General features: G+C 35.4%; 1 protein-coding gene across 1 annotated transcript; it reads right to left on the bottom strand.

Annotated features, from left to right (window-relative positions):
• Window positions 1–6,209: 6,209 nt before the first annotated feature.
• LOC128223743 (collagen alpha-1(X) chain-like) lies at window positions 6,210–8,240 on the bottom strand. The gene is made up of 3 exons (XM_052933106.1): window positions 8,044–8,240; window positions 7,498–7,685; window positions 6,210–6,889 (listed from the first exon to the last, which is right to left on the bottom strand). The coding sequence occupies exons 1-3, from the start codon at window positions 8,222–8,224 to the stop codon at window positions 6,674–6,676; spliced, it is 585 nt and encodes a 194-aa protein (XP_052789066.1). The 5' UTR covers window positions 8,225–8,240; the 3' UTR covers window positions 6,210–6,673.
• Window positions 8,241–26,387: the final 18,147 nt, after the last annotated feature.

The raw sequence follows: 26,387 nt of genomic DNA, 5'->3' as shown, positions 1-26,387 counted from the left end.
TAGCGAACATTTCGTTCAAATTGTGTTAAAGCTCTCTGTTACGAAATGTTCCATATCCAGTGTTGTTTTTTTAATATTTGACTGACTAGTTCAGATTTTATTTCTGCAATTGCTTGGTATCATAAAAATGTCAATAACTTAAAACACAACTTTATGAAAAACATTATTTTTTGAGAAACATTTAGAAAATGAGTGAAAATGGCATTATCAATAGTTACCATAGCAACCAAATGCACTTATGAACTTTTCGTTAACTTTTGTAATCAAACTATGAGTGCTTATTGTTTCTATGCTAAAACTTATATGTTACATGTAAATAGTCCTTGACATGATACTTATCTGACATGGATATTTCATTCTTAATAAACACATTAGACCATACATTTTGTTCATTTCGATTTCTACACCTGTGTTACGAAAAATACTATATTTTTTTAGTTTTTGTGAATTTTGACTTGAAACTTTGGATTTTTGTTCTTGAAATACTTGGCATCATAAAGGTTACAATATCTCAAAATGTCATTTTTGGGCCAGAATGATCATATTCCCATTCCCATCCACATATTCAGATTTAACTAAACTTTTATACTAGTATGTTATTCTAGTATGCCTATCAACTACATTTTTTAGAGATAACGCGCAAGTCTAGATATTGTTTGATCTTACACACAAAAACATACATGAACAGAGGAAAATGACCCAGCTTACGAATGTAATTTGGTATATTTAGCTTGTTTCACTTCTAGAAAAGTGCAGGCAGAAGGGAGAAACCAGCACTGGATTAATTATGGATTGTACATCTGAATGTCCTCTCCTTCCCATTCATATCCGAGTGTATAAATTGTTTACTGTTAATATACACAACATATTACATACTTGTGCATGAACTTATTTTGTAAATCAAACATTAGTTCAGGAATGTTTCAGAGTCTGATTTTCATTGAAATTAGGTACTTTCGAGTATGATTTTCAACTCAAAGCCTAAAAACGTTCTTTAAAAAGAGGTACATGCTTGTATACAAAACATATATACACAAACCCTTTTAGGGCAATTTAACACCTAATTCGCCTACACAAATTGGAGAATTAAAAGTTAAAGATGATCATGATCTCACAATGTTTTCTTTTCGGTTTTTGTGTTTGATATTATAATAAAAGGGTGGAATATGCATAACTTTGCTGCATTTTTTGTTTGCACTTTTTTACAAACCAATGTACCTGATTTGTTGAAGTTATCATAATATTGTCACAGAAAACAGTGTGTTCATTATATTCCCTTTTCACAGTCAGGTGGGAATTATTTAGGAATTGCTCGCGTATCACGTCTGTCCGTACAACAGTCGGTCCCTCCGTCCCGTTTTTTGTCGATTCTATATGTTTTTCATTCATGTTCTGATTTTTTGCAGAACTGAACACGATAGCACGAGGTTGTGTCGCGCTCAAGATCCGTGCTCCTAACATTAAGGTCATGCGTTTGTTTGGCCCTGAATGTGCTTTATTGTAGGCATAGTGAAAATAATGGAGAACTGGGCTGGCTTACGTTTAGACCCTCTGAAGTTTGTTTATCTATGAAAGTGCTTGACTGTATCCACAAAAGGAATCGTCATACCCTAGAAGGGTTCGTGTAGAAGCCTTATGTGGTTTAGAATACCGATTGATAAGCTGCTTAGGTGTTGGCATGACACATGATGGACTTAAATGTAGCTGCATTTGTGATTATTTTGAACGTGTTGGATGTAGAAGAGCCTTACTGTGGTATGTTTGACACTAGATAAAATTCATTGCAACATAATTTAGATTTACAGGGCACTGAATTGACTTGATTTCTTTACACTAAATGTATTTTTTTTTTGTTTTACCGCCATCTTAACTCGTTTTTAGTCCAAAGAAAAATGTTTGTCAAGTAAACCAGCAAGCTGAAAGTGTTGTCGTAATGGTAGGTCTTGTTTCAATTCCTTGATTAAACGGTTACAGTGTATACATAAGCAACCGACACACTTTGTTTGTGTTTTTTTTTAAATTGCGACCAATGGTTTATTGTGAACTTGACATTGGGGATACATTCAAAGTAAGTGTACCTTTTAAAAAAAAAATAACGCATCTTACAATTCAAAGATTGAAAAAAAAAGAATTCCCTCTGATAGTTGATGAAACGCAGTTACCAACTTTTAAAGGCCTAGTTTAAAGAATGTTTGGCATGGCAATCCCCTGCTGTGCATCTCATCCTAATTGCACAGATGTCACAGTAGGGACCAATTTCCTGTTTATTTGTGCATTGGTTCAGGGTCATTTAGGGTCCATTTTTATAATAAAACCTCCAAACTGCACAACAGGATATACAGATCAGATATCTGATAAGACAATTAGGCATTTAGATAAGATCAATACACAGACATTGTGTTCAATTCACGGTTTTATTTATTTATTTATTTTTTTGGGGTGGGGGTCATTTATAGAAGGTTTAAACCAGGCCTTTAAGCAGTACTTTTGTAAATCACTTTGATGTCCATACATTGTATTTGCATAAACAATAACGCATATTTATTTCATGTTAATATTTATTTACCCATTTGCTTTCTTTTGTCAAAAAACCGCAATCAGAAGATTATAGTTTACTGATCCAGATCGTACCTATAAAGTCTGCAATAATGTTGCCTTTCTTATTCATAACAACAACCAACCATTTAAAAAAAAAATAACACAAGGGGAATGTTCTCATATGAAGTTGACTTTTACAAACTAATTGTTACGAACTTTTGCGTATCAATACAGTTGAACCCCGTTGGCTCGAACTCGCTTGGCTCGAATTCCTCGTTGGCTCGAATTGAATGTTAAGGACCGATCTCTTGACACTGAGCGTAAGTTTCCCGTTTGGCTCAAATTTTCCGAGGCTCGAGGTATTTTTGCCGGTATACCGTTTTTAAAATCACCGTTATCATGATGTTTGCCATAATTAATGAGGATAAATGAGTCCTGGCTTGACTTTTTAAAGCCCGTCTGGGGCTTGTTTGATCAGAGTCGACTTGTCTGTAATCGCAATAAGGATGCAGAGGGCTGCTGGAGACCTATTTTATCTACAAGACACAATTTGAAATTGCGTCCTAATGCGGTTTGAGGAATTTAGTGGACTTAAAGAAATACGTTTTTGCTTTCTAAATATTGTTTCGACCTTGGGAAAGATGTTTATTGGGTTGTTTGTTACTATAATATTAACATATGTAGCTTGTTTTGCACTGAATGCATGGTTGACTTGACTTTAAAATGGGGACAAAATAATATATATGTATTAGCTGTTTTGTGGTTGTATTTATGTTATGACATCAAATAAAAAGAAGATTTTATCAAAACAGCGCTGCCGATATTGTTCATATTTGCATTTTCACATTCAAATGATGATTTTGATCTGCATTTTGAAAAACGTGGTATTTTTTGTCCGTATGAAGTACATCATGAAACAGTTATATCATCTATTCGTTACGATATGTTGCGTTTTTATGCCACGTATGCAAATTTGCACCTGTGGTATGTTAAGAACGCGTTTATATGCTAATTGATAACATTGACTTGTTAATTAAATGCCATTAGCTTGTGTTGAAAAGAACAAGAGATATAATGATGAAGCTCATATTTATCACGTAAGATATTAATTTCAATATTTATTACACCGATATTATTTTGAAGTAATTCAAAAGAAATAAAAAATGAAAAGCAGTGTCCATGTGTGTTCAGGATCAAAGTATGCTGTTGGTAAATAGCATATAACTCTATGTGTTTTTGACAAGATAATGCCTTATTAATGACAAAGCCATGTGTTAAATGTTTAAATATTTACAGAAATAGATCGTTCATTTTTGTGCATATAGATTTATTATCATTATATATAAAAAGTGTACGATAGAAATAAAAATCGCATTGAACCAGCTTCATTTTAACTGATGGTGTATCTATCACATGTGTATATCATTTTCTCGGTAATAATCTTTCTTCTCGTAAACAATACATGTACATTTCATTGCACAAACTGTAATTAACTTATCATGATGCATTTGAAAAAAATAATTGTATATCATAAATGTGAATACATTGTTCAAAATATGAATTGTTTGATTTCATACAAATTTTGTATACTGCAGTAAAACATTTGTACGCCACCCTCTGAGATTGCTCATGTTCGGCCTTCAGCCAGTCACAAACTATTGTGTTACACATATTGCCAACAGTTAATGAGCCAGAGTTGTCAATCTTTACAGGAATGTTCACCAGTATGTTTAAGTTTGCGCCTGGTTTATATTCGTCCGTCTGTCTGTTTCAAGCATATTCCCAGAGTAACAATACTTCACAAAAGTGTTAACCAGATTTCGTTGTTATGCAACTTATGACTTATGTTTTGTTGTGCCAAGTAAGTATAAAGATATGGCCCTAGACCTACAGTTATAACATAGCCTACAAGGCATGCCATATTGGGGCACACATATCTCCTAAAGTATATGAGTCGAAACAGAAACGTAAATCATCATGTGGGAAACGTGTTTTATGGCCCGTCGTTCTAGCGTGGGGGCATATGTGTCCTATGGTATAATTTCTTGTTGTAATTCGGTTAAGCTTAGCAGAATGCAGTTACAGTAATGATAATACATAAACTGCATGCATGTGAATCTGTGCTTCAATGTCTTTTTTAAAATACCACCAGTTTAAAGAACTAAAAAGGATGATGCACAGTAAGTTTGGAAGGTCTATGTCTTTTTAATATCACCTCCAAATAGACTTTATTTAATCAGAAATTTTTACCTCAAAACATTAAGGGACATACCCGATTTATAAGCGATATGTTATCGATCACTTCATAACCTTTACTTTAACAAACATTGATTCCGTTTGTTAAATATGCTGAAACTGAAAAAGGATGGACAGGAAGTCGTACGATAACCTGTCAACCATCCGGCTGGTTGAGATTTATTTATTTAAATTTAAGAATAGACGGAGATAGCGAAGCGGAATGCCCAATGCTGCCAAGCAAACTTTTCTTGCGTGAAGATGGTAACTAAACAGTTTGACAGTGTGGTGCACCCCCTCCTACCATGCAATATTATGTTTGTGTTACAAAAAAGGTTGGACGGTTTCCCCTCCTGCCCCTCCTGCCAAACAAACCGATAGTTGAGCGATTGTGACTGAAATGATTGACGGGATGGGTATGCTCCGACACCAGGTTGTTTGAGGAATTGTGACTAAAAACAAGTTTATTTTTAACTCAGTGAAAATTTGGACCTTTTAGACTTACCCTGTGCCATTAAACGGGGTTTATGTTTAGACGTTTGACTATTCAGCTTGTTTCTTTAGTTTTTTTGCATTAATAATAACTTATGGTACCTCAAGTACACATCACAATAACGTGTATTTCTGCGTACAAACAGGTACATACCAAACTGGTTTCCAATATACATACACGGTGCGATAGATGATTCATCAGCGAAATAAATTATAAGCACTGGAACAAGCAAGTTAGAAATACGATTATCAGATTACAAATCATTGAACATTCATTGGACATTCATTTGTTTGCTCTCCTTGGCTTTAGCACAATATTAAACTGCAGAAGGTTAAGGCCGTCGGGTACTTTATGATATTAAGTCATAACGATGTACTGCCTGACGTAGTATGGATGTTGATGAGATTTAATTTTAAAGCGTTAATTTGAATACAGACGCGGAATGGGTTAGGGTTTTTTTAAGTGTATGTCATGGGTGTCCGGTCTGGATATAATAATAAGACTCAAAAGCACGCGCGTAAGTCGGTTACGAGACTTGCCGAGTTACTGGTAACGTAGCGCGCCCGAGAGTCGGAGTTTTCGATCCAGACCAGACATACACATAATTGATAATTGTTTTACTTTCATACCTAAAATTATCAATTTGTGGAAAAAAATGACTCAGAATTTGCATTGTTTTTTTTATATTTCACCAAAGTGAAACGGTGTATACTGACTTCATTAAGCGCATTAAATTTTAGATCACAATTGACGTCAAATAGATCCTCTGAAAATCGTGTTCAAATTGATGATTTTTAATTTTTAATATTGATTAAACGTCTTGCAGGCTTTTACAGCGCAGGTAACATGACTGGAAACAATTACCCGCATGTGAAAGAATATCTCATAACAAGTCATTGGCAAGTATGAAGCATCGCCCGACAATGTTGTATCTGCAATTTTCTATTAAGTTCAAACAATTTCTTACAGATGGCGATATATAACAATTCAAAAGAGATATTGATATTTTCTTCGTATAATTTTAAACAAAAAATAAAATGCAACATTTATGGGGTTTTAATAAAGCAATGCAAACATTAATGCCAAATTCCGGTTGAAAGACGATCAAATTATTAAATTAAAGCACTTTTTAATACAATCGACACAGAATAATGTGTATAGTTATAAAATGCCTTCGAAAGTTGAAATTAAGAAAGTTCTATTATCACATTTCCCGCATACATTCCATATCTGCTGTTCAGCCATGCATCACCTTACCATTACGTATTCTCAAACCTGTTCAAACCATTTGTTTTTTTAAGAATATAAGGTTTTAAAGAATATTTAATATGAACAAAGCTTCAATGCCGGTCAAAGCAAAACAGTAACCATATAAGTTGCAAGTGGCTTCGAATGCGCATAACCTGTTTATTTGAGAATGAGCGAATATCCACTAAAGTGTGTATGAAAACAACAGCCCACAAGGTTAGGTGATCCGCTACTTCCATGGATAATGACCTTGACCTGATCCCCTGCGGCGATCTCAAGGACAGTCGGGACGGAACGATGGTGGTAGAAATCCACGTTGTTCTCTAGAAACAGATAGTTCACCTGTTCATTGTTCTTCATGACGTGAAGAAAAATCTGGAATTGACATAACAACACATACTATTGGATTTCCATAGCAACTATAAAACGCTTATTCATTTACAAATACAGTCTAACCCTGCTGGCTCGAACTCGATTGGCTCGATTTCCTCATTGGCTCGAACTGGATGTAAAAGACCGATTTACTTGTTTTTAACGTAAGCATTCCCGCTTGGCACGAATATCCAATTCTCGAGTTTTTCAGCCGGTCCTATGAGTTCGAGCCATCGGAGTTCGACTGTAGATGTTACGAATGTAACGACTTATTGTCATGAAATTGTACTGATGCTTATTAACGGTCGTCTATCTATACATATACTAATATAATGGAGCATTTTCTTTTATATCAATGGCGTAACGTTTAACATGCAATGTTAACTTGAACATACATTGCGAAAACGTGCGAATGACATACAAGACTTTGAAGAATCAAAGACAAACTCATTGATTGACTAAACATTTAAATGGTTTTAATAAACTTAACTTATAAAGAGAAACGACTTGGGAATAAGAAAATGAGAACACATTGAGTATAAAACCTACGAAACAGAGTAACGAATTATGTCAAAATGGAAGAGCAGTGTATAATCAATTGAATCATTTACATTACTCCCGGGCCTTGACGTGGCAACGAGGTGGAAGACGTAGAGACCAGAACCTTTTGCAACAAAAACGCCATTGCTGGGGTTGTAACGACTGCCGTTGTTGAGAATGGTGTGGTCAAAAATGACCGTTGCGCCTTTGGTGAATGACGTCAAATCGCGCGATAGTTCTGCCATAAATGCGACTGAAACTAAAACAATAGTGTTCTCCCAACATGTGTATTTAAAGAGCAACTTTTCGGGTAAGGCTAGACTTGAATAACGTCTCCGGTATGCTATCATTTTGTTAGAATTTCCTATTTTGAATATCAATAAAACTGTGAATTTATATGCTTAAACATCAACTAAAAAGTGTAAGATTGCAATATGTAATACCTCGTGAACACCAAAGGTAAATACTACTTTTGGTGCTCACTCGGTAAAATGTATTGCATATCTTAAACTGAAACAAACAATTATCCTCTAAATAATTGAATTTGATGAATTACGACTTCGACGAAAAGTACGAAAAACTAATTACGAGTATCCAAGGATATAACTTTGTCTTACCTCTGTCATATAGTGTCTGTTTGACGGCTTCAATTTCCACCTCTAAGTCGTGAAGCTTTTTAAGTATTTTATATTCGTAATCAAACCTTGACGTACATATTCCAGGTTCCTGACAGAGAGCAAAATGCAACAGTAAAACCAGAAAATGACATAAACAGATTATCACAGGTTTTGTAGCCATCCTTGCTTAACTAGGTTTTGACGCAATGTGTTTAAAGCTTTACATTCGTTGTGAAACAAATTACATTCAACCTTATCTTACTCATTGAGTTTGTAGTTTATATTCATTACTTCAATTAACTTTGGTCACAATATTTACATAATTAACTTTGGTCCGCATAATTAAACAATTACGTATAACAAGCACGTTTGCCATCTCTTATTAAATAAATTAAGATTACATGCATTTTAAGAGTGTGTTGAATCGCGTTTTCTGTTTAATACAATTTAAATTTATAAGAACGAAACAATATTTAAACATCAAATTTCCGTTAGCAGTAACATCATTGCAGACTGAATGCCATATTCATACAGATATGAGGAAACACAAAACATTTCAAACACTATTGCCGTTTGTTTGTTTTTTTGCCTCTTTCTTCCGTTTACATTTACCAATTTCTGTAATTTGTTGGTTTTTAGATTTCAATATATCAGAAGATGTGTATATACCTGAAACATAATAAAACATAATTGTCCACACTTTCTTTATCAATTATTTTTACATTAGTTTGCTTATTAACCGAGTAGTCACTTTTTCTGTACTAAATACGATTTTCGTTCATTTCATTCAATATTCACTTAATAAGCCTCGTTCACGGCTTCTGCGCGTGCGCTCGAGTCGGATGTTTTTCATCTTCTCCGCATATATGTGAAATATTCTTATATTCCCTTATTATTTGAACAATATCACAATAAAACGTGAGCTATATACAGGATTACTTAAATAATATTTATGTTTGTTAATTTTTGTTTTAGAGTGAAAACCGATCAATTAGAAAATAAGTTAGTGTATATGACCTGATATTTTGACCTAAGAGGTCAGTAAGTTTATGAATTTTCCTAGATTTCAAACACGGGAGCATGTAATTTCGCTAAAGGGTTCGTGTTTTCCGCATGCTTTTTATACCGTTATTTTAATAATAGCAATTCGAATGTATTTGCAACCTGTTTCAGTTCAATGTCGAGTTATAACAATTGGTATCTATTTTGTTCATTTAATATATTCCTTGAATATTTTTTTCAAACAAAATTTGTGTCTTAGTGTAATAATACTGAGTCATTGCATTGAACGCATAATAGCATATATTGTAATTCAAAAATATTAACATTATAACATATTATTTTTTTATATCAGTGTTAATTTTAATTGGCTTATAATTGTTAGGTGATGTAAGCAAAAGTGAGACACATGTATTGTTAATGTTACTATCTGTGAACTTGTTTCGTACTGTTGAGGATCAACAGAGTATATAAGATAATTTCATAGTGTTTGTATCGACGACAACCATGTGAAATCAATTATGTTAAACTAAAATGAATACAATAAGATTTGTCTGGATTTAGATGGCTGTATATTTCGTGTGTGTATACCGCTTGGTAAATTACGCCGTAAATGCTCTTTTTAAAGGCAATATTTTACTTCAAATGCAGACTTTAAACCAATATAACTTAACTATTTATTTACCATTTTAAATGAACTATGGCACAGTCTACTCCCCTTACATACCCCGCCATCGTTTGATTGAGAGTTTATTTTCTTATAACACGGCAAAAAATAACTCTTCACAAAACCGCCGCCTGATGGAGAACTGTCAAAACATTATGTTGAATGCAGATTTGTCGAGAAAACTAATCATCCAATCAATCCCCGGTAACAAAACGAAGGCAGGGCTCTTTAAGAGGCATAGACTGCCCTTTATTTAAAGTAGTCAAGAAAAAGAAACAAATGTTTTAATTCATCATTCGACGCATTTATGTCGAAATTTATTACTTGGTGTACACAACACTGATGGTGTACTATGGCAATTTATAACCTATGTTAACAGGGTTTGAAAGCCTTTAAGGTCTCATTGCTAATAACAAAACGTGAATACCATCGAAGCATATGTTAAAATGAAATTCAATAAAAAATGAGAAAGAATGAGATTAAGACGGACAATTGAGGAACAAGTTCAGATATTAAATTTCAACACCATCTTTTCAAAAACAGACATGTATAGGGTATACAAATTGCGAAGACTTCAATCCTTGATTAACACCCCTAGTGTTATATATTATATATGTAGTGTGTTGTTTGTGGATTTTCGTGTTGTTGTTCCGTGTTTTTGAGTGTGCTTGTTTGTTTTTGAGTTCGACGTTATTGATTATACATTATTCAGAGAGTGATGAGTTTGTCTTTAAGTAAATATTTACGATTCAAAATATGTTTATGGCAATATTTTCATACATTTCGTTGTATAAGTAACTCAATGAAAATACGAAATATGTAATACCATTATATAATAAGCCATAATAAATATGTATTCATGATTTACTGCTCCATAAAAATGAGGCCACGATTTACACTGGATGAATAATTGATAACACAATTATTGTTTTCAGGGGAAATTTAGCGGTGCTGCATGTTGTAAAGATCTTGGAGCAGATTGGTTAAACGGTGTCTCATACTGCCTGGCTAATGTCAGTATCTATTGCGTGTCGTGTTATTAATTGTGACGTAATGAGAATGTATAGTTATTCTTCGAAAATAAAGCAATCAAGTAAACTATGCTCAGTACATTAAAGCAAAAAAAATGTTCTTCGCACCAAAAAGTTTGTTATTTTGATTTTGTGCTTATCATACAATTTTACCATGAAGCTCAGGGAAATTTTTGAACGCTTTAAAACTCAAAAGTGTATATGTTGCTTTGTTTAGTTAATTTGAACTTGATTTTTATAGTCTTGATAATACTTCAGATCTTAGTTTCATTATCGACACGTTGATCTTTTTTTTCGATTTCATCTTTGAATCTTTACATTGAATTCTTAGTATTTGCGTTTTACCATGATGGGTTTCTATGATGTAATTATGATGAATAAATCATTTGTATTCACTACACGTATATTTTAGATTTGATTTTAAATTGGATATACCTTTATTTTGTAAACTCGCATGCTCGGTTTAAGAACACCTTTACGTATCTCTGATAATTCCCTTAACTTGTGAGTAAACCAATTGTTCACTTATCTCAAAACCACACATAAGGCCCTTGTTATCGCTAGAACATGTCCATGTCAAACTAGCTACAGTGCAGATCATAACCGTGTGTTATAGAACACAGACGCCTTTCTGCTCACTGCTCTTTTATTTTGATCTTTGGATCGGAAAAACTGAGCCATAATCAGTAGAACGATCGCCAGGACTTCCATGGAGGCCGATGGTAGAAAGGGAATCGTATAAGATCATGAAATATCTCGGATCCAGCCTGAAAACCAAATTGATTACATTTATGGTATCAGATGTTCAAATGTTCTTGTAATATCCAGCCATTGGCAGCAATGTTCAATTTTGATGCTTGGTAATATTGGTTTTACTTGAGTGTCAAGAGCTTACTGAAAATAGTAGTATAACAAAAATACTGACCGAAATATAATACTGAATTTTAGTTTAAAAAATAATGACCCAAAAGTATATTATAAAACTTTGGCTATTTGCATTTGTTGTTCTTTGTTGTAGCTGAACTCGAAAGTAAATGAACGAGTTTGGATTTTTTTAGGCCCAAATAGCACCATAATGATATGTATAGCACTTCAATATTAACATAGAACTTATTTAAGCCTTTTAAATGATATCAAAATGATAAGGGGTCACCAGGCACCAAACTTTACATTGTACATAGAATACCTTAACAAGAAACTAATCCGACTGGAAACACATAATATTTTAATTATTATCAGATGTTCACATAATATAATGTTAACCAAAATGTAAATGACACGCACTGTTAAGTATTGATCGAATTCATTTTGCGTTAACGTAGAATTAAAAGGGGACCGCGAGCAATTTCACATTCAGTCTTATTGCTTATCAGAAACCCCTCTCTGGTCTATAATAGCACATACCTCCTAATGGTCCCAAAAGGGCGTTTGTTATCCACGAGAGACTTAAACATAGTCCCATTGCATTTGATTGTCGTGCAATACCAACCAGTTTCAAAGTAACCACACCAAAAGTAGACACAAACATTCCAATTGGTGTTCCCGCTATTATGCACGACAGGAAATGTGTAGAAGTACTATTAAGTAGTGTTAATCCCAGCTGCGATAATATAATCATTATACATGCAATTATTGGAACTGTCAACACAGTTATATGTTTAATTTGTGTCAAAGAGCCTGGAAGAAAACGTCCAAGAATGCCTGCCAGGTTCAATAAAAGTAGACCTAGAGTAGAACTGGTCTCAGATAGCCCCGAGTCCTGTAGTGCGTCAACCACATACACCAAAAACACTGTGTTACATGAATATGCTGCTGCAAGTCCAAATGCAAAACACATAAACCCTTTGTCTGTAACAAGTTTCTTCATTGTTGTGAAAAGCGTATATTCTTCGCCATCGCCTGTATTCATTTCGCTTTTTACAGAAGTTCATGTTTCCTTTTTTAATTCAATAGCACGAACGTCGCCTTTGTTCGTTCGTATATTATCAAGTTCACCGCTACTGACCTTATAAGCCTTATTTTCTACACCAGTTAAATCTTTCAAATTAGCTGACGGCCTCGATTTCGTTGTTATAGGTGGCTTCCATAACAATGTCAATGGTATTATATTCAGGAAAATCCAACCAGTGATCAAATATGTTCCCCGTAGCCCAAAGCTGTCACTGAAACAAGAATTTGTGTGTTCCAAAGTTTTCAAACAGATTTTGACATTAGTTATCATATTGTTTATCGTTCAGAGAAGGGTAAGAAATATATCATTTGCATTCCCTTTTGACGTATAATGCGACAGCCATAAAAGTACAGTCATTTTGTTACAAATAAGGGCTGAATCTACCACAAATTGCAACAGAATATCTGGCATGTGTTTATAACTCAATGTGTCATCTATAACCAATAAAAAATCCCACGGAATCCAAGTGGTTGAAAGTATTTCAAAAAGTGTTTCTTAACCCTACTTCGGTACCCCTTTTTGCTACATTATAATTGGATATTTAGCGACTTTCTAACAATATATCTATAGCTAAAAAACATAGCTGCTGAGGAAGATGGTTTAACTAGGTGACCATTGACTTCAGATAAGACCTATAGATGACTTCCACTTACAAAAGCCTGACTTATATACTTCTGTAGTGGATGCACTGATGTTCAACACAAATAATAATGAATAACGATAAGGAGTCGTAATCCAAAAACAATATATTAAAGAAACATCACTATTATACTTAATAATATGGCAGCATAAATTGTTAAAATGTCAGACATTGCCTGGTTGTTAAGTCACTGTTTTCATGATCGTCAAATTCACCGGTATCACATTTAGCCTCTTGAAATGAATTAGCATACTTTGATCCTTTGCAGTAGCGACATACAGCAGAACACGCAATTTTATGTTTTTTTGTATGTGCACCTCAGACTGCTGCAATCTGTCCTTGCAGCTGCATCTGATGACCTGCAGGAGTTACTTTGGAGCTGGTGGTAAGTCTGTTCGGACAGGAAAAGTACCCTATTACTCTCTTTCCATTCCCAGTTTTGTGGTAGAAGATCATCAACGGTTCCTATCCTCTGCTACACCTGTTAGTTTACACGGAGACTGTGATAGTATGTTCCTGCTGAGGTACGTGTTAGGCTCTGTTGCTGTTAATGAGAAATTGTAGTAGCCACCTCCCCATTAAAACGGTTTTTTCCGTATAAAGTTGAGTCACCCGGCTTCCCATTGTACAAACGCACCAAAGCATTATATCCTGCTGCCATAACATCTGCTTTTAATGTTGACGGTGTGCCAAACACTGTTACTTCCTCACGAAAGTGATAACTGGTTATGACTTTATTGAGTGCGGCTTCTTCACCAATACCATACAGGCGGGAAGTCGTGTCACACTCAAGGATCGCATGCATGAAGAGTATGTGAGTGCACGCACTGCGACAGAGATACTGCTTGAGAACTGTAAAGTTCCATACATCTGAATTATTCGTGCTATTCTTTGGCTAAGGTTGGAAGAAAATGTCACGTGAATGAGGTTGGTATGCTAGATGAGGAGTATGAGCAGATCTGTATCATCACCAGTGAGCACAGTGTTTGTTGAAGTGGCAGACTCTACTCTTTACAGCTATATGAGAAGATCAGCATCACCTTGGGCATAAAACGTTCGACCGGTTTTATTCTTGAGGCAGCCAACTGAGCATGTGATGAACTGTTGCTTGTTCGTGTTGTTTCCGAGGAACTTATCTTTCTTCATTGCAATAGGCATATCCTCATCAAAAGTCAGTAGTTTATGTGGCCATCGAAGCAGCAGTGAGGTATTAAAAAGTGCTGGTTGGTGACTGCATAGCTCTTACTTGAACACTAATGCCAGATCTTGTGATACTTTTGCAGTAACTGTGAGTCGCTGGAAAAGAGGTCGGGGATCCACCTGTATTGCTTCGCCGAAAATCTTCACTGAGAATTGAGTGCTTAAGGTGGTTGCTTTATCCTTCATCCTGATTGTGCAGTGGTTGTCCAACCATCCTGGCCAAGATGGTGTTCCCGATAGTTTCCGCTTTGTCAACATTCACAGCAATTTGTGCATGGACCCCAGTCTAGACACTACTTAGCATGCTTCGATCTTGGCAGAAGGGGTTTCTTTTAAGGTGATGGTTCAGAACTAAGTGTGTGTCCTTCATGTCACGTGCTTGTCATGCATTTGTCATGTTCTTGTTATTCTCACCAGTGTTGAAGTTTACTCCTGTTAGTTCTTGTCTGGCATTGTTGACTTCAAAACAAGCTGGCAATGCAAAGAGACATGTAACACGCTGCTGCTCTGTTATCCCTCTTGTGGGGCCACAACAGGTCTTGATACTCCTCATTAGCACCAGCTCAATGATAAGATTTACTGTCAGCCAAAGGTGATCACTTCCTCTGAAAACATGGTTTCCCGATTCAAAACTCTGGTAGACATTTGAATGTTCCACCTGAAGCTTGCACGTTTGCTGCACATAGATCCGAGTAGATTACGTATAAAACACATGCTTATTCAAAATATATGATAACAAGAATGCCATTGGAACATTCCAAGTTTATTTTCCGAATTTTTAGTTGAGTTGCCAGGTACTGGCATCATCCAAAATGACAATTTTGTGATTGCTGCAATAAAAAATATAAACTTGTACAAAGAAGACAATTTAACTTTTCTTTCGTACAATCCAAAAAATCCATTAAGATCACAAAGTAAAAAGGTTTGAATGAAAATCTAGTAAAATCATGAAGTATGTATCATAAAGAACCAAACAAGTATCATTTGCATATTTAAAACACAAATGAACCAACTGTTTAATTGAATGTATAAGACAAATAATCCGAAAAGTATGGATATCCAAATACACGGATACAAAAGTACAATATGTCGTAAAGACTTATCTATCTTTTAAACATAATGCATTGACAAGAAGCTAGAAACATATTGAAACAACATTTAATAGTATAAAATACAGAAGCTATGAACTTAGAGTGGTGCCTATTCAAAATGCAATGCAAGTCATTTTAGTATCGTGCTAATATATTTTTAATAAGTCAGACAAGTGTTACAGAAGGAGCTGACTGGAAAAATAAAACCGGGACATGCACTGTACTGCATCCAAAATCATAACTTTTAACCAAAGTGTCTTGTAGATTGTGGATAGTACTGGACCATTTATGCAGATATGCAAAAATAACATATTTCAACATGGGTGGCAAGGGGGGGGGAAATGCAATCACCGATTTTCGTATTTTTTAATACTTTCCATTACTAGGATTCCTTAAGACTTTTGTTATACATGACATATTTATGTAAATAAACCAGTTGAAAGAAATTCTATTGCAATTTGTGTGAGGTCATGTCATATAATGCTTGTACTATAATCCTGTTATTGTTCCTTTAATTAATTAGAAGTGTATAGGTAAAATGATTTTGCATATTCCAATCAAGCCAATAAAACATACTATGAATACGTAAACACTTACATCATATAATTAAAGACGTAAGGGAAAATGACTCCACCAAGGCCTGATCCAACATTGACAATAGATACGAGAAATATTCCCTGTTTGCCATGGAAATGACGACCGGTAGCAGCGGCAGTTGATATGAAAATACCACTGACTGGAATACCTATACCAATTAAGCAGAGGAAATGCAATTACACATATTTTTAAGGTATTTAACCGACCATTCATATGTAAATGTTATGCCTAGTAACCAGACACTTTTGGGTCTCTTTAAACCATTCTATGTGCAAACATAACTTAAACATCTAAAACGATCACTTGGCAATAGCGAATGTGTTATTTACATGTTTTCTTTTAAAAATATTTCAGCAATACTTTTTAATATTAATCGTACCAAGGTTTGGACACCACAAGGAATAATTCTACTTTTTATGGATGATGAACCTATGAAATAGATATCGTATTTGTGTTAAATACTGAATAGCGCTTTACCAATGCCGTCCTTGACATATATACGGAACACGGATGAACAAATATTGAAAGAAGCTTATTACCCGATTGTTTCCCTTTCTCCAGTACTTACTTCCAAATAATCCAATTGATATCACTAGAAAGGTTATTGACGTAGCAAAAAAGCTGATGCCAAAACTTATAGATATGATACAGGAAAGACACAGCGCAACGTTTCGTACACCAAACTTTTGAAGCAGAGCTCCGTGGAAGACGCCTGGAACATAAAAGGCGTAAGCTTTACAGTTTTTTTCTCAAGATTTCTGAGTTCTGATTATCAAGAGAGCCAATGAGGTTATCGTGTTATTTAACAATGACGAATATTGAGAGGCTGTTGCAGGATGCTTGTTTGGCTGTTATTACGTTATTACTGTGCCTTTAAACGCAACCCCAAGGCCACTGGATGTGACGTTATAATTGTCATTGTTTATTAATTAACAAGCTAAATATCTGACAATAATGTCCCCATGGAGAAAATTACTCCCAGCGATATTAAGTTCGCCAGAAACGCAGATATAAACACAAGCCATCTGAAGAAAACATGCAAATAACAATGACACAATGACAAAAAAGGTTGATTTTGGGCTTCATGAGGCTTAAATGTTCAGTTTGAATGTATTTATATTTCTATGGTGAACACCCTGAAACTGGTTTATCCCCATATATGTATGTATTGAAGCGCTATATCTGTTGTATGGTATCTGCAAGGCATTGTTACTTGTGTTGTCTTGCAGCTCAGTGTATCTTGGTTGCGGTATTAGCTAGGCTATGATCCTTGTGTTGTCTTGAATCAGTGTATCTTGGTTTCGGTGTTAGCTAGGCTCTGATCCTTGTGTTGTCTTGAATCAGTGTATCTTTGTTTCGGTGTTAGCTAGGCTCTGATCATTGTGTTGTCTTCAATCAGTGTATCTTGGTTTCGGTGTTAGCTAGGCTCTGATCCTTGTGTTGTCTTGAATCAGTGTATCTTGGTTGCGGTGTAAGCTAGGTTCTGATCCTTGTGTTGTCTTGCAGCTCAGTGTATCTTGGTTGCGGTGTTAGCTAGGCTCTGATCCTTGTGTTGTATTGGAGCTCAGTGTATCTTGGTTGCGGTATTAGCTAGGCTCTGATCCTTGTGTTGTATTGCAGCTCAGTGTATCTTGGTTGCGGTATTAGCTAGGCTCTGATCCTTGTGTTGTATTGCAGCTCAGCGTATCTTGGTTGCGGTATTAGCTAAGCGTTGATCCTTGTATTGCATTGCTGTGCTCTCTCTCTCTCTCTCTCTCTCTCTCTCTCTCTCTCTCTCTCTCTCTCTCTCTCTCTCTCTCTCTCTTGTTTGGTGTCTGATAGACCTTGATCCCTGTGTTGAATTGAGGTGCTGTATCTCTTGTTTTGTGTTTGATTAACCTTGATCATTGTGTTTTATTGCAGTGCTGTGTCGCTTGTTTTGAATTTGCTAGGTATTGATGCTTGAGTTTATTGTTGCGCTGTTTCTCTTTTTGGTATTTGTAATTGACTCTGTTTGTGGAGTTATTTTTCTTTTGTGTTTGTTCGTCCAATATTTTTTTGCCCTTATCTTATCCTCTAAACAGGGTATAATTCAATTTTTGAACACTGGGCCCACATTGTGTTTTTTTTTCTAAACTGTTGCAACTTTAATAATGGCCAAAGGTCAATTTGCGCAATTAATAAGCAAGGTGCAACACGAATGGAATTTGGTAACACCAAAATTAATGTATTCTCTATGTATTTACCATACTAAGAACATGAAGAAAAATCATTAGTTTGTTTTAGCGACCTATCTTTTTTTCCTTCCACAAATTCGTAAAAAATGCTTCGAAATAAAGCCATGCTAGTAGTAAAGCAAGCAGATACTTCGTTAAAACCCTGCGACTTCCACAAGACTAAAGTACACGTAAAAAATAAATGCTTCTTTGGTGGTGGAATTCACTTCTACTTTTAAGGGTGCATTATGTTGTAATTGTTCACGACCAGCGTTTTAATATTAATTTTAAGTGAATCCATGTTTTATGTATCATTGCAAAAAGAATGCTTAGTTATGCCACTGACAACTTCCAAAAGGCTGTATGCATACTTGTTTTTTATCTGGGTGGTTCATTTAACTTATACTTATGAGAGACAATACTGTAGTAACTGTTCATGACCATCCTTCTTAGTATTAGTTTTATTGAAAGTAAATGAGTGCACCTACGCTGGCTACTGTTTTAAGTGAAATGGAAACTTTACCCTTTCCCCTCTTGCTAGCTCCATTTATTTCCTTATGTAAATCCGTCGGACGAAAAGATTAAAATGGTCTGGCCTTTTATACAATCAAACTTTTCGTGACCAGAAGTTATTATAAATATTTATATCTAATTAAAAATATTTCTCCCCTGGTTTGATTTTAACGATTCTATAACTAGATAAAGCAGACATCCGTTTGAATTAATTGGCTTGGCTTATATCTTGGACGAAGATTAAATAGTCGTTTCGTATTCAGAACTGACGCGTTCGACCTTGAAACATGCACTACATACAGGTATTTGTTTTATTGTAGACTGGTTAAAACAAGTATTCCTGACTTGTAAAACATTTTTTTTTCAGACAGGTTAGTCAACGTATTTTTTAATTATTGTCTGATTATTTAATTAATGAAACAAGAATGATTGATTATTTCAAATGTCTATCAAAAACAAATAAACGCTAATATATTGCAGTTGTATACATAATCAAAGGTTAGAACATCAACATAAGTAATTAAATGACTTCATAATTTTGTAATATGATCAGGACGTCATTTCCTATTTACATAGAGAAATTGGCGCACATAACCTCATACTTGTCCAAACAGTTATATGTATTATTAAGGTTAAAATTATAAGGCGCTAGCATCAACTTGAAAATAATGAAGAACAAAGTAAAACTAACATATAAACGGATAAATTAATTTCAAGTCATTTTTCAAAATTAGTATTTAAAGACATGTTTCAAAAATTGACCTCCAAACTTATAAATTTTAACGTCGTCAAACACCACAAAATAATATACAAAACAGCGTTACAACATTTTACTCCAATAATACACTAAACTGTTACCTTTCAGCAAACATCATTGTTCACCCTTGTTAAAATATATATACAACTGATGCAAAAGTAAATCCAAATCTGTTTGTGACACAATTTAAACAGCTTGCAATTTGAATGAATTTTTGACCATCGTTGATTATGACTTTGCATAATAATAAATCATTTTCAAGACATTAGTGTACTTCGATACCAGTGATGTATACATTTTAAGCAGACCTTACCGATGCATACTGACCTGTATTAATGATGTATTCTAAAATTTAAAATGTTCATTAGTTAAGTAATGTTGCAGCATTTTACTGCAATAATACACTAAACTTTTACCTTTCTGCAAACACCATTGTTCAGTCTCAGTAAATATATGTATACCACTAGTACACAAGTAAATCCCAAACAGATTATGACACTATATACTCTGCATGCAATTGTGCACCTTATTGACCATTGGTGATATCATTGGGCACTGAAAAACGTGAGCTTTTTAATAGGATGGCAACATATAAGTGGACCATTACCTGATTTCGGATCCTTGGGGATCATATTATGTTCAACCACTTAATGTTCTTGTTACCAGCATATGTAATTATTTTTAGGAATACCGATGTTATCGGTTCAAACCAGCAGATGATGGATGGGAAAATGGCGATGTTATCGTTTAAAACCAGAAGTTGTATAATTAAAAAGGGTAGTTTATAGAAATAGGTCATTTTAACGTTCTTATCTAGGCGGTGTTATGTTGTAAAGGAATAATTCAGGAGTAGGAAATGTGATCGGTTCTCACCAGTATAGTTGTTTGCGGTGAAGTGCTTAAAGGGACAAGTCAAAAAATGATACACTTGCAAGAGAAGAGAAGCTGTCAAAAACTGACATAAAACTAATATCGCTATGTATAACGCGACTTTTACATGCTAGATGGGCACACTATAAGCTAGGAAACCATTAAGCGCTAATTTTAAAAATGTAAACTTAGCTGAGTCTGCGACGAAATATGATTTTAACAGTTGTAAAGTAATGTAGTGTAATGTTTAAAAAAAATAGTGAGAGAAGGGCAGTGATATTGCCTCGAAAAGTTTGTGCTATTAACAAATGAGATTTTTTAATGACTTTATAGAGCAAAACTCTCCAATTAACAAATATCCAAAAACCACAAATATTGTATAACAAAGACATGGTTTTATCATTATGTTTTCAATATTGATTACTAGATAAACTGAACATATACGATTATCATAAGAGATTACATCTAAATTGATTATTTAGTTGACAGTTCGGCATTTTATCAACGACCATATTGGATTATAGAGATACACGAATTACGATATTTTGATTACAACACCATAAAATGATCAAAAACAAGTTTAATTCAAAATATGAATTGCATTAGAATTAAACAAACAAATCCAACAAAAATGATAAAGAAAGTTGAAGTATTTTACAATATGCATTATTTAGGTCCCTTTGTGTAGTATATATGTTATAATAAGCAAATGGCAATCTTTTCTGCTCTTAAGAAATACCTCAACATTAACCGATCGCTTTATTAGCCCTTTCTTTTTGATTCTATTTGAATAATTTAATCATACCAGGTGACCTTTTTTAAAACATAAACCATTCTTCTCAGTCTCAATGAACACGTAGCGATTACTTTTAAACACTCGTGAACGTTCAAGCCTGTGACTTGAGGAATAAGTGTTACATGATCTTATAATGTTTCGTGATTAAACCACATGTATGCACGTTCAAAAATGTTAATGTTTTGAATAGATCTTGACGTATTAAAATGCAATAAATGTGACTATACACGTATTGAATACAAATAAATAGTTTTCAGAAATATTTTTGGACACATCTAAACATGGGTATTTAGACACCTAGTGTGTCAATGTCAACAGGCAAATCATTTGTCTTGCTTATGTTTAAAAGATACTTGATAATTTCAAGGTAATTCATGCCTCGGCTCGCCCGATTCTTCCTCCTTGCCGGATAAATATCTTCCATCCACGGCACTAACATTGTATTCTCTATAAATTGAAGAAAGCAAGTTCGCCAGTTTTATTCAGCATTTTTTTATTGCTCTTTATATGAGCATATGAAATGAAGTTATTCAATATTAAAACACCCAGGAATATTATCAAACAGAAGATATACATGGCAACTTCTAAATGTTGATGATACAAGGGAAACAACTAAATAAAAATAATTAGATTTTGTTAGTTTAATGTTTGGATTCACCTAACATCATCCACTTATACTAGTTTGTACATGTTTTTTATTGGATTGCACGTGACTTACTTGACAAGCTAACAGGGATTAAATATGACTCCGCAGATCTGTCGTTAGACAAAATATATACATGTTTTGCATTATCAGTTCTTAAGAGTTTAGGTTACATTCAACATCAAGGCTCTATAGATGAGCATTTGACATGAACTAAACAACCAGACAGCAATATATAAGCATAATACAGACGTTATATTAAAACGCACAGAATCATTATTATATATAAAAAATAAGATACTTATTAATAATCAAAACTAGTCAACAATATCATTTTGGAATAAAGCTATGTTTCATCTCTTTTGTGTCTATATTTCAATGAAACTATATAAACATAGAAGCACACAGGACGTACTATTGTTTCTGCACAGATATCCATTACATATAGGCTTAGCATGTGTCCGCTTTGATAGTAAAGGTATGCTTAACTGTTGAATATAAGTTGTGTTTTTCCATGCCTGGGTATGCGCAAATGAATCTTATTTTCCATATTAATTGTTAAAGCAAGTCAAATACATGCATTTTTGTTAAAAATCTAATTTCACATGTTTAATGAGTTAACAACCGTTTCCGGGTTCAACCAGAAAACTTTCCAAGAATATAGCTATCCGCTTGAACTTTTGGAACGAGTTCCAAGTAGCCGTCGTCATCAAGCTTGTCATCTGCATCCGATGTGATTTTCCCCATGACCGGTTGCAAATAATCATCAAAAGTTTTTTGTTCTCGAATCGTTCGTATGTATTTTACCGTCGTTTGTATACCTGAGTTGATAGTATTCATTCTGTGGATTCTCTCCAAGTTCATCAGAGTCATCAATTGTCGTGTACTCTACGTCATCACTTTTGCATTCACCACTTTTGTTAACAACAGACACCGGCGAACGTCCTCCAGGTTGTGTTTTATTCTGCGAATTCGGTTGGGGACTAAAAACATGAAGTTGATATTTTAGGTCAAGAAGCTTTTTTTTGACCGTTCCTAGACGTAACTCCATCTTTTATTGACAACGATATTTTATTCAAACATTAAGGGTATTACGTGCTTAGTGAAATACTATCCTAAATAGATAAATAGAAGACGATACAAAAGATTTGCCCTATGCCCTTGGTATGTCTTCTTGTTACATTGTGTGTTTCACAACAAGGGCAGGCTAAGACTTGTTCCATGTGCTTGAGACCAAATTCGAACAGTAATCCTAAAATATAATACTGATAATCCTGTAATACGACAGTGATAACCAACTACTGTAACAAAAATAATATCAAATAATTAAAACTGTCTATGTAACGAATTACCGATGTCATATAGCTGTTATATCATGTTTTTTAGCATTTTGAAAACACATAAAGAATTCGTAAAGTTGAAAATAGAAAAGCATAATATATTTGACCTTTACAGCACTTTTGTTATCACCGATTAAGAAGAAAATGAAGATGGTTGCATTCGAGTCCTAGATCTCAAACTTAGTCTCAGAGCGTTGGTAAATAAACACCCTGGTTCGAATCAAGCGATACATGATAATAATGATGATAATGATGTTGATTATGATGATGATGATGATGATGATGATGATGATGATGATGATGATGATGATGATGATGATGATGATGATGATGATGATGATGATGATGATGATGATGATGATGAAGATGAGATAAATATTAACCATTTCTGGTGCTCATATGACCAGGTGTCGCGAATGAAAATGGTTCGTCTCTCGGGGCGACTGGAATTATCCAAATACACTTTTATAAAGAAATGAAACAATAAAGTTTCCAAATTTATCCAATGATGTTTACGTCTCCATCGACAAAATATGAGTGCGCTGTGCAAGAGGAAAATACGCCACCAGTGCACGAGGCGAACTACTTTAATAAATATAGAAAGTGAAAGCGAAAATGAAAGTGAAATTAGTATATGAATTAGTGAATGATAGGAATGACTGAAAGGAATGGAAGAATAGGAAAATGGATTATCACAAGAAAGATGGACTTGGAAAGTACGTGTACTGGATAAACATACATGTAGACATATGACACTAACACAAACATATAGAGCAGGGCAAATTGACCCCGCGACACCCTCCCCCCTTCGGGTAAATGGCGTCCCGACATTTCAAATTCAGTACATAGTTTACTGTCCATAGTTACTAACATGAAAACAAATGCTGTCAGAGCACAAGCTTGTCTACTTAGGTTTACCGTAATTAGCAACTGCAAGCTAAATGAATACCTTAACATTCCATACAGTAACTACTACTACATTCTATACTTAAGTGCACTGTTAAACACTAGCTACACATAATCATACAAAAAAAAAAAAACTGAAATAGGCCTATTTCCATGCAATACCAGACCCTGCCTTTATGGCGTAGTCTGAATTAAGACATGCTCAAAAAAATCTCAATCCGCACAAAAAAACTCTCTTATTGTAAATGATGTGAATCCTTTTATGTCACTATTTTATTTCATTGTTGGTGTAACGGTAAATGGTGACTATGTGACCCACGTGTCACTCTGCATCCAAGCAGGGCGCTGAGTGATGCGTCTCGTCCTCCGCTGTGGTATCACATACCTTGGCGATGGCGTTGACAAACTAGGTAATACATCCGCATGTTTCATATCCGGTAAGTTGTCGCATAGAACGGCAGTATTAGCTACAGCTGCAGTAGGTGACAATGAACTCTGCGGTAACGTTTGCTGAGCCTCACTTATATTGCCAGAACAATCTGTATCGTCGGTTACATCGATGCCAGACAGATCCCTTGAATCAGGGGAACGAAGAGGTGCAAGAAGTGGAATGCCAGACAAAGGCAGGATAAGGTTCCTGTGAAGGGTTCGCACTGGACCTCTAGCAAACTCTTTCCTCACTCGAAAGACGGGGATATCAGGATTCGGCTGACTGATGACGACATACACGTCCCTGCACCACCGATCCGCAAGCTTGTGGCGACCCCTGATACCAACCATCTTGACAAGAACCTTATCGCCAACCGCTTCTTTCGCTTCCCGTACTCTTGTATCGTAACGTCTCTTGTGACGACGTGCTTGGCGTCGAGCCTCGCGAGTCGCAGCTTTGTAGGCAAACCCAAGACGCTCCTGAATACCCTGAATAAAAGTTGACCTATCTGAATAAGAAAAATCTGGCTCAATGCCCAAGAACGCATCTATAGCTAGTCTCGGATGTCTCCCGAACATCAAAAAGTATGGCGTCATGCCGGTACTCTCATGCCGAGTAGCATTGTAAGCGTGTACCAATGATGGTAAGTGGGCTTTCCAGTTCTGTTTTCTCTCATCATCGAGTGTCCCAATCATGTTCATAAGTGTTTGATTGAAACGTTCGGCCATGCCGTTGCATTGCGGGTGATACGGGGTCGTACGACTTTTCTCGACCTTTGCAATGTCGCAAAGTTCCCTTATAATAGCACTCTCAAAGTTGCGTCCCTGGTCACTATGTAGACGACTTGGGAACCCGTAATGTACAATGAACTGCTCAAATAGCGCTTTGGCAGTGGACCGAGCTGTTTCATTTCTCATTGGTATGGCCTGCGCATACCGAGTGAAATGGTCTGTGATGACCAACACTTTCTCAAATCCTCCTTTGGACATATCTAAGGTAAGAAAGTCAATGCATACAAGTTCGAGAGGGTACGTGGTTTCGATGGAAACCAATTCTGCAGAGACCTTTTCTCTTGTCTTACGACAAATGCACCTCTCACAAAGCCTGATACGTGTTTCAACAAACGAGTCGAGACCTGGCCAAAAGAATCGAGATTTTATCAAAGAAAGTGTACGTTCTCTGCCCTGGTGACCTGCCTCATCATGTAGGCCCGCAAATATAATATCGTAAAATACGTCTGGAACAACCAACTGGTCTACAGGATGACCATTTGACATACCATGACGGTACAACAAACCATCCCGAAAGAATAACATGTTCCGCTCCCTCAGCAACTTCCTGACTGACTCATCTTCTAAGCACATCTGGCGCCGAGTCAGTCTAGAACTTGACTTCAAAATCTCTGCCACCCTACTGATAGCTCTATCCCGAGCCTGTTCAACCTTCCAATCAATATCAGCTAATGGAGTGTCAAGATCAACCTCGTCCCTTGGTGTCTGAGCTGCCGTTTGTGAGAAGGACAAACACTCAATAATAGGACAAACTCTCACTAGATGGTAATCAAATACTTCCACGCAAACTTGAAATCCGTCCTCGAATTTGAGGAACACCAGTGCTAAGGAATGCACATAATTAACACTGAGAGCGCATTATGCTGCCAAACAGTGCTGCCACGATCCCTCGTTGGGCGCCAAATGTCACAGGGTGAGAAAAGTGTG

Source organism: Mya arenaria, chromosome 17 (assembly GCF_026914265.1).
Source record: "Mya arenaria isolate MELC-2E11 chromosome 17, ASM2691426v1".
Taxonomy (NCBI): Eukaryota; Metazoa; Mollusca; class Bivalvia; order Myida; family Myidae; genus Mya; species Mya arenaria.
Note: the sequence above shows the minus strand (reverse complement) of the source record. Positions and strands in the feature narration are given on the sequence as shown.

What these genes read in the sequence shown, in the direction of transcription:
- LOC128223743 (XM_052933106.1), bottom strand. Translation starts at nt 8,224, where the DNA reads ATGGCTACAAAACCTGTGATAATCTGTTTATGTCATTTTCTGGTTTTA. An exon ending in ACAGACACTATATGACAGAG is followed by an intron (nt 7,686 to 8,043) that starts GTAAGACAAAGT and finishes CTATTGTTTTAG; the next exon opens with TTTCAGTCGCATTTATGGCA. An exon ending in CGTCAAGGCCCGGGAGTAAT is followed by an intron (nt 6,890 to 7,497) that starts GTAAATGATTCA and finishes TGTCAATTCCAG; the next exon opens with ATTTTTCTTCACGTCATGAA.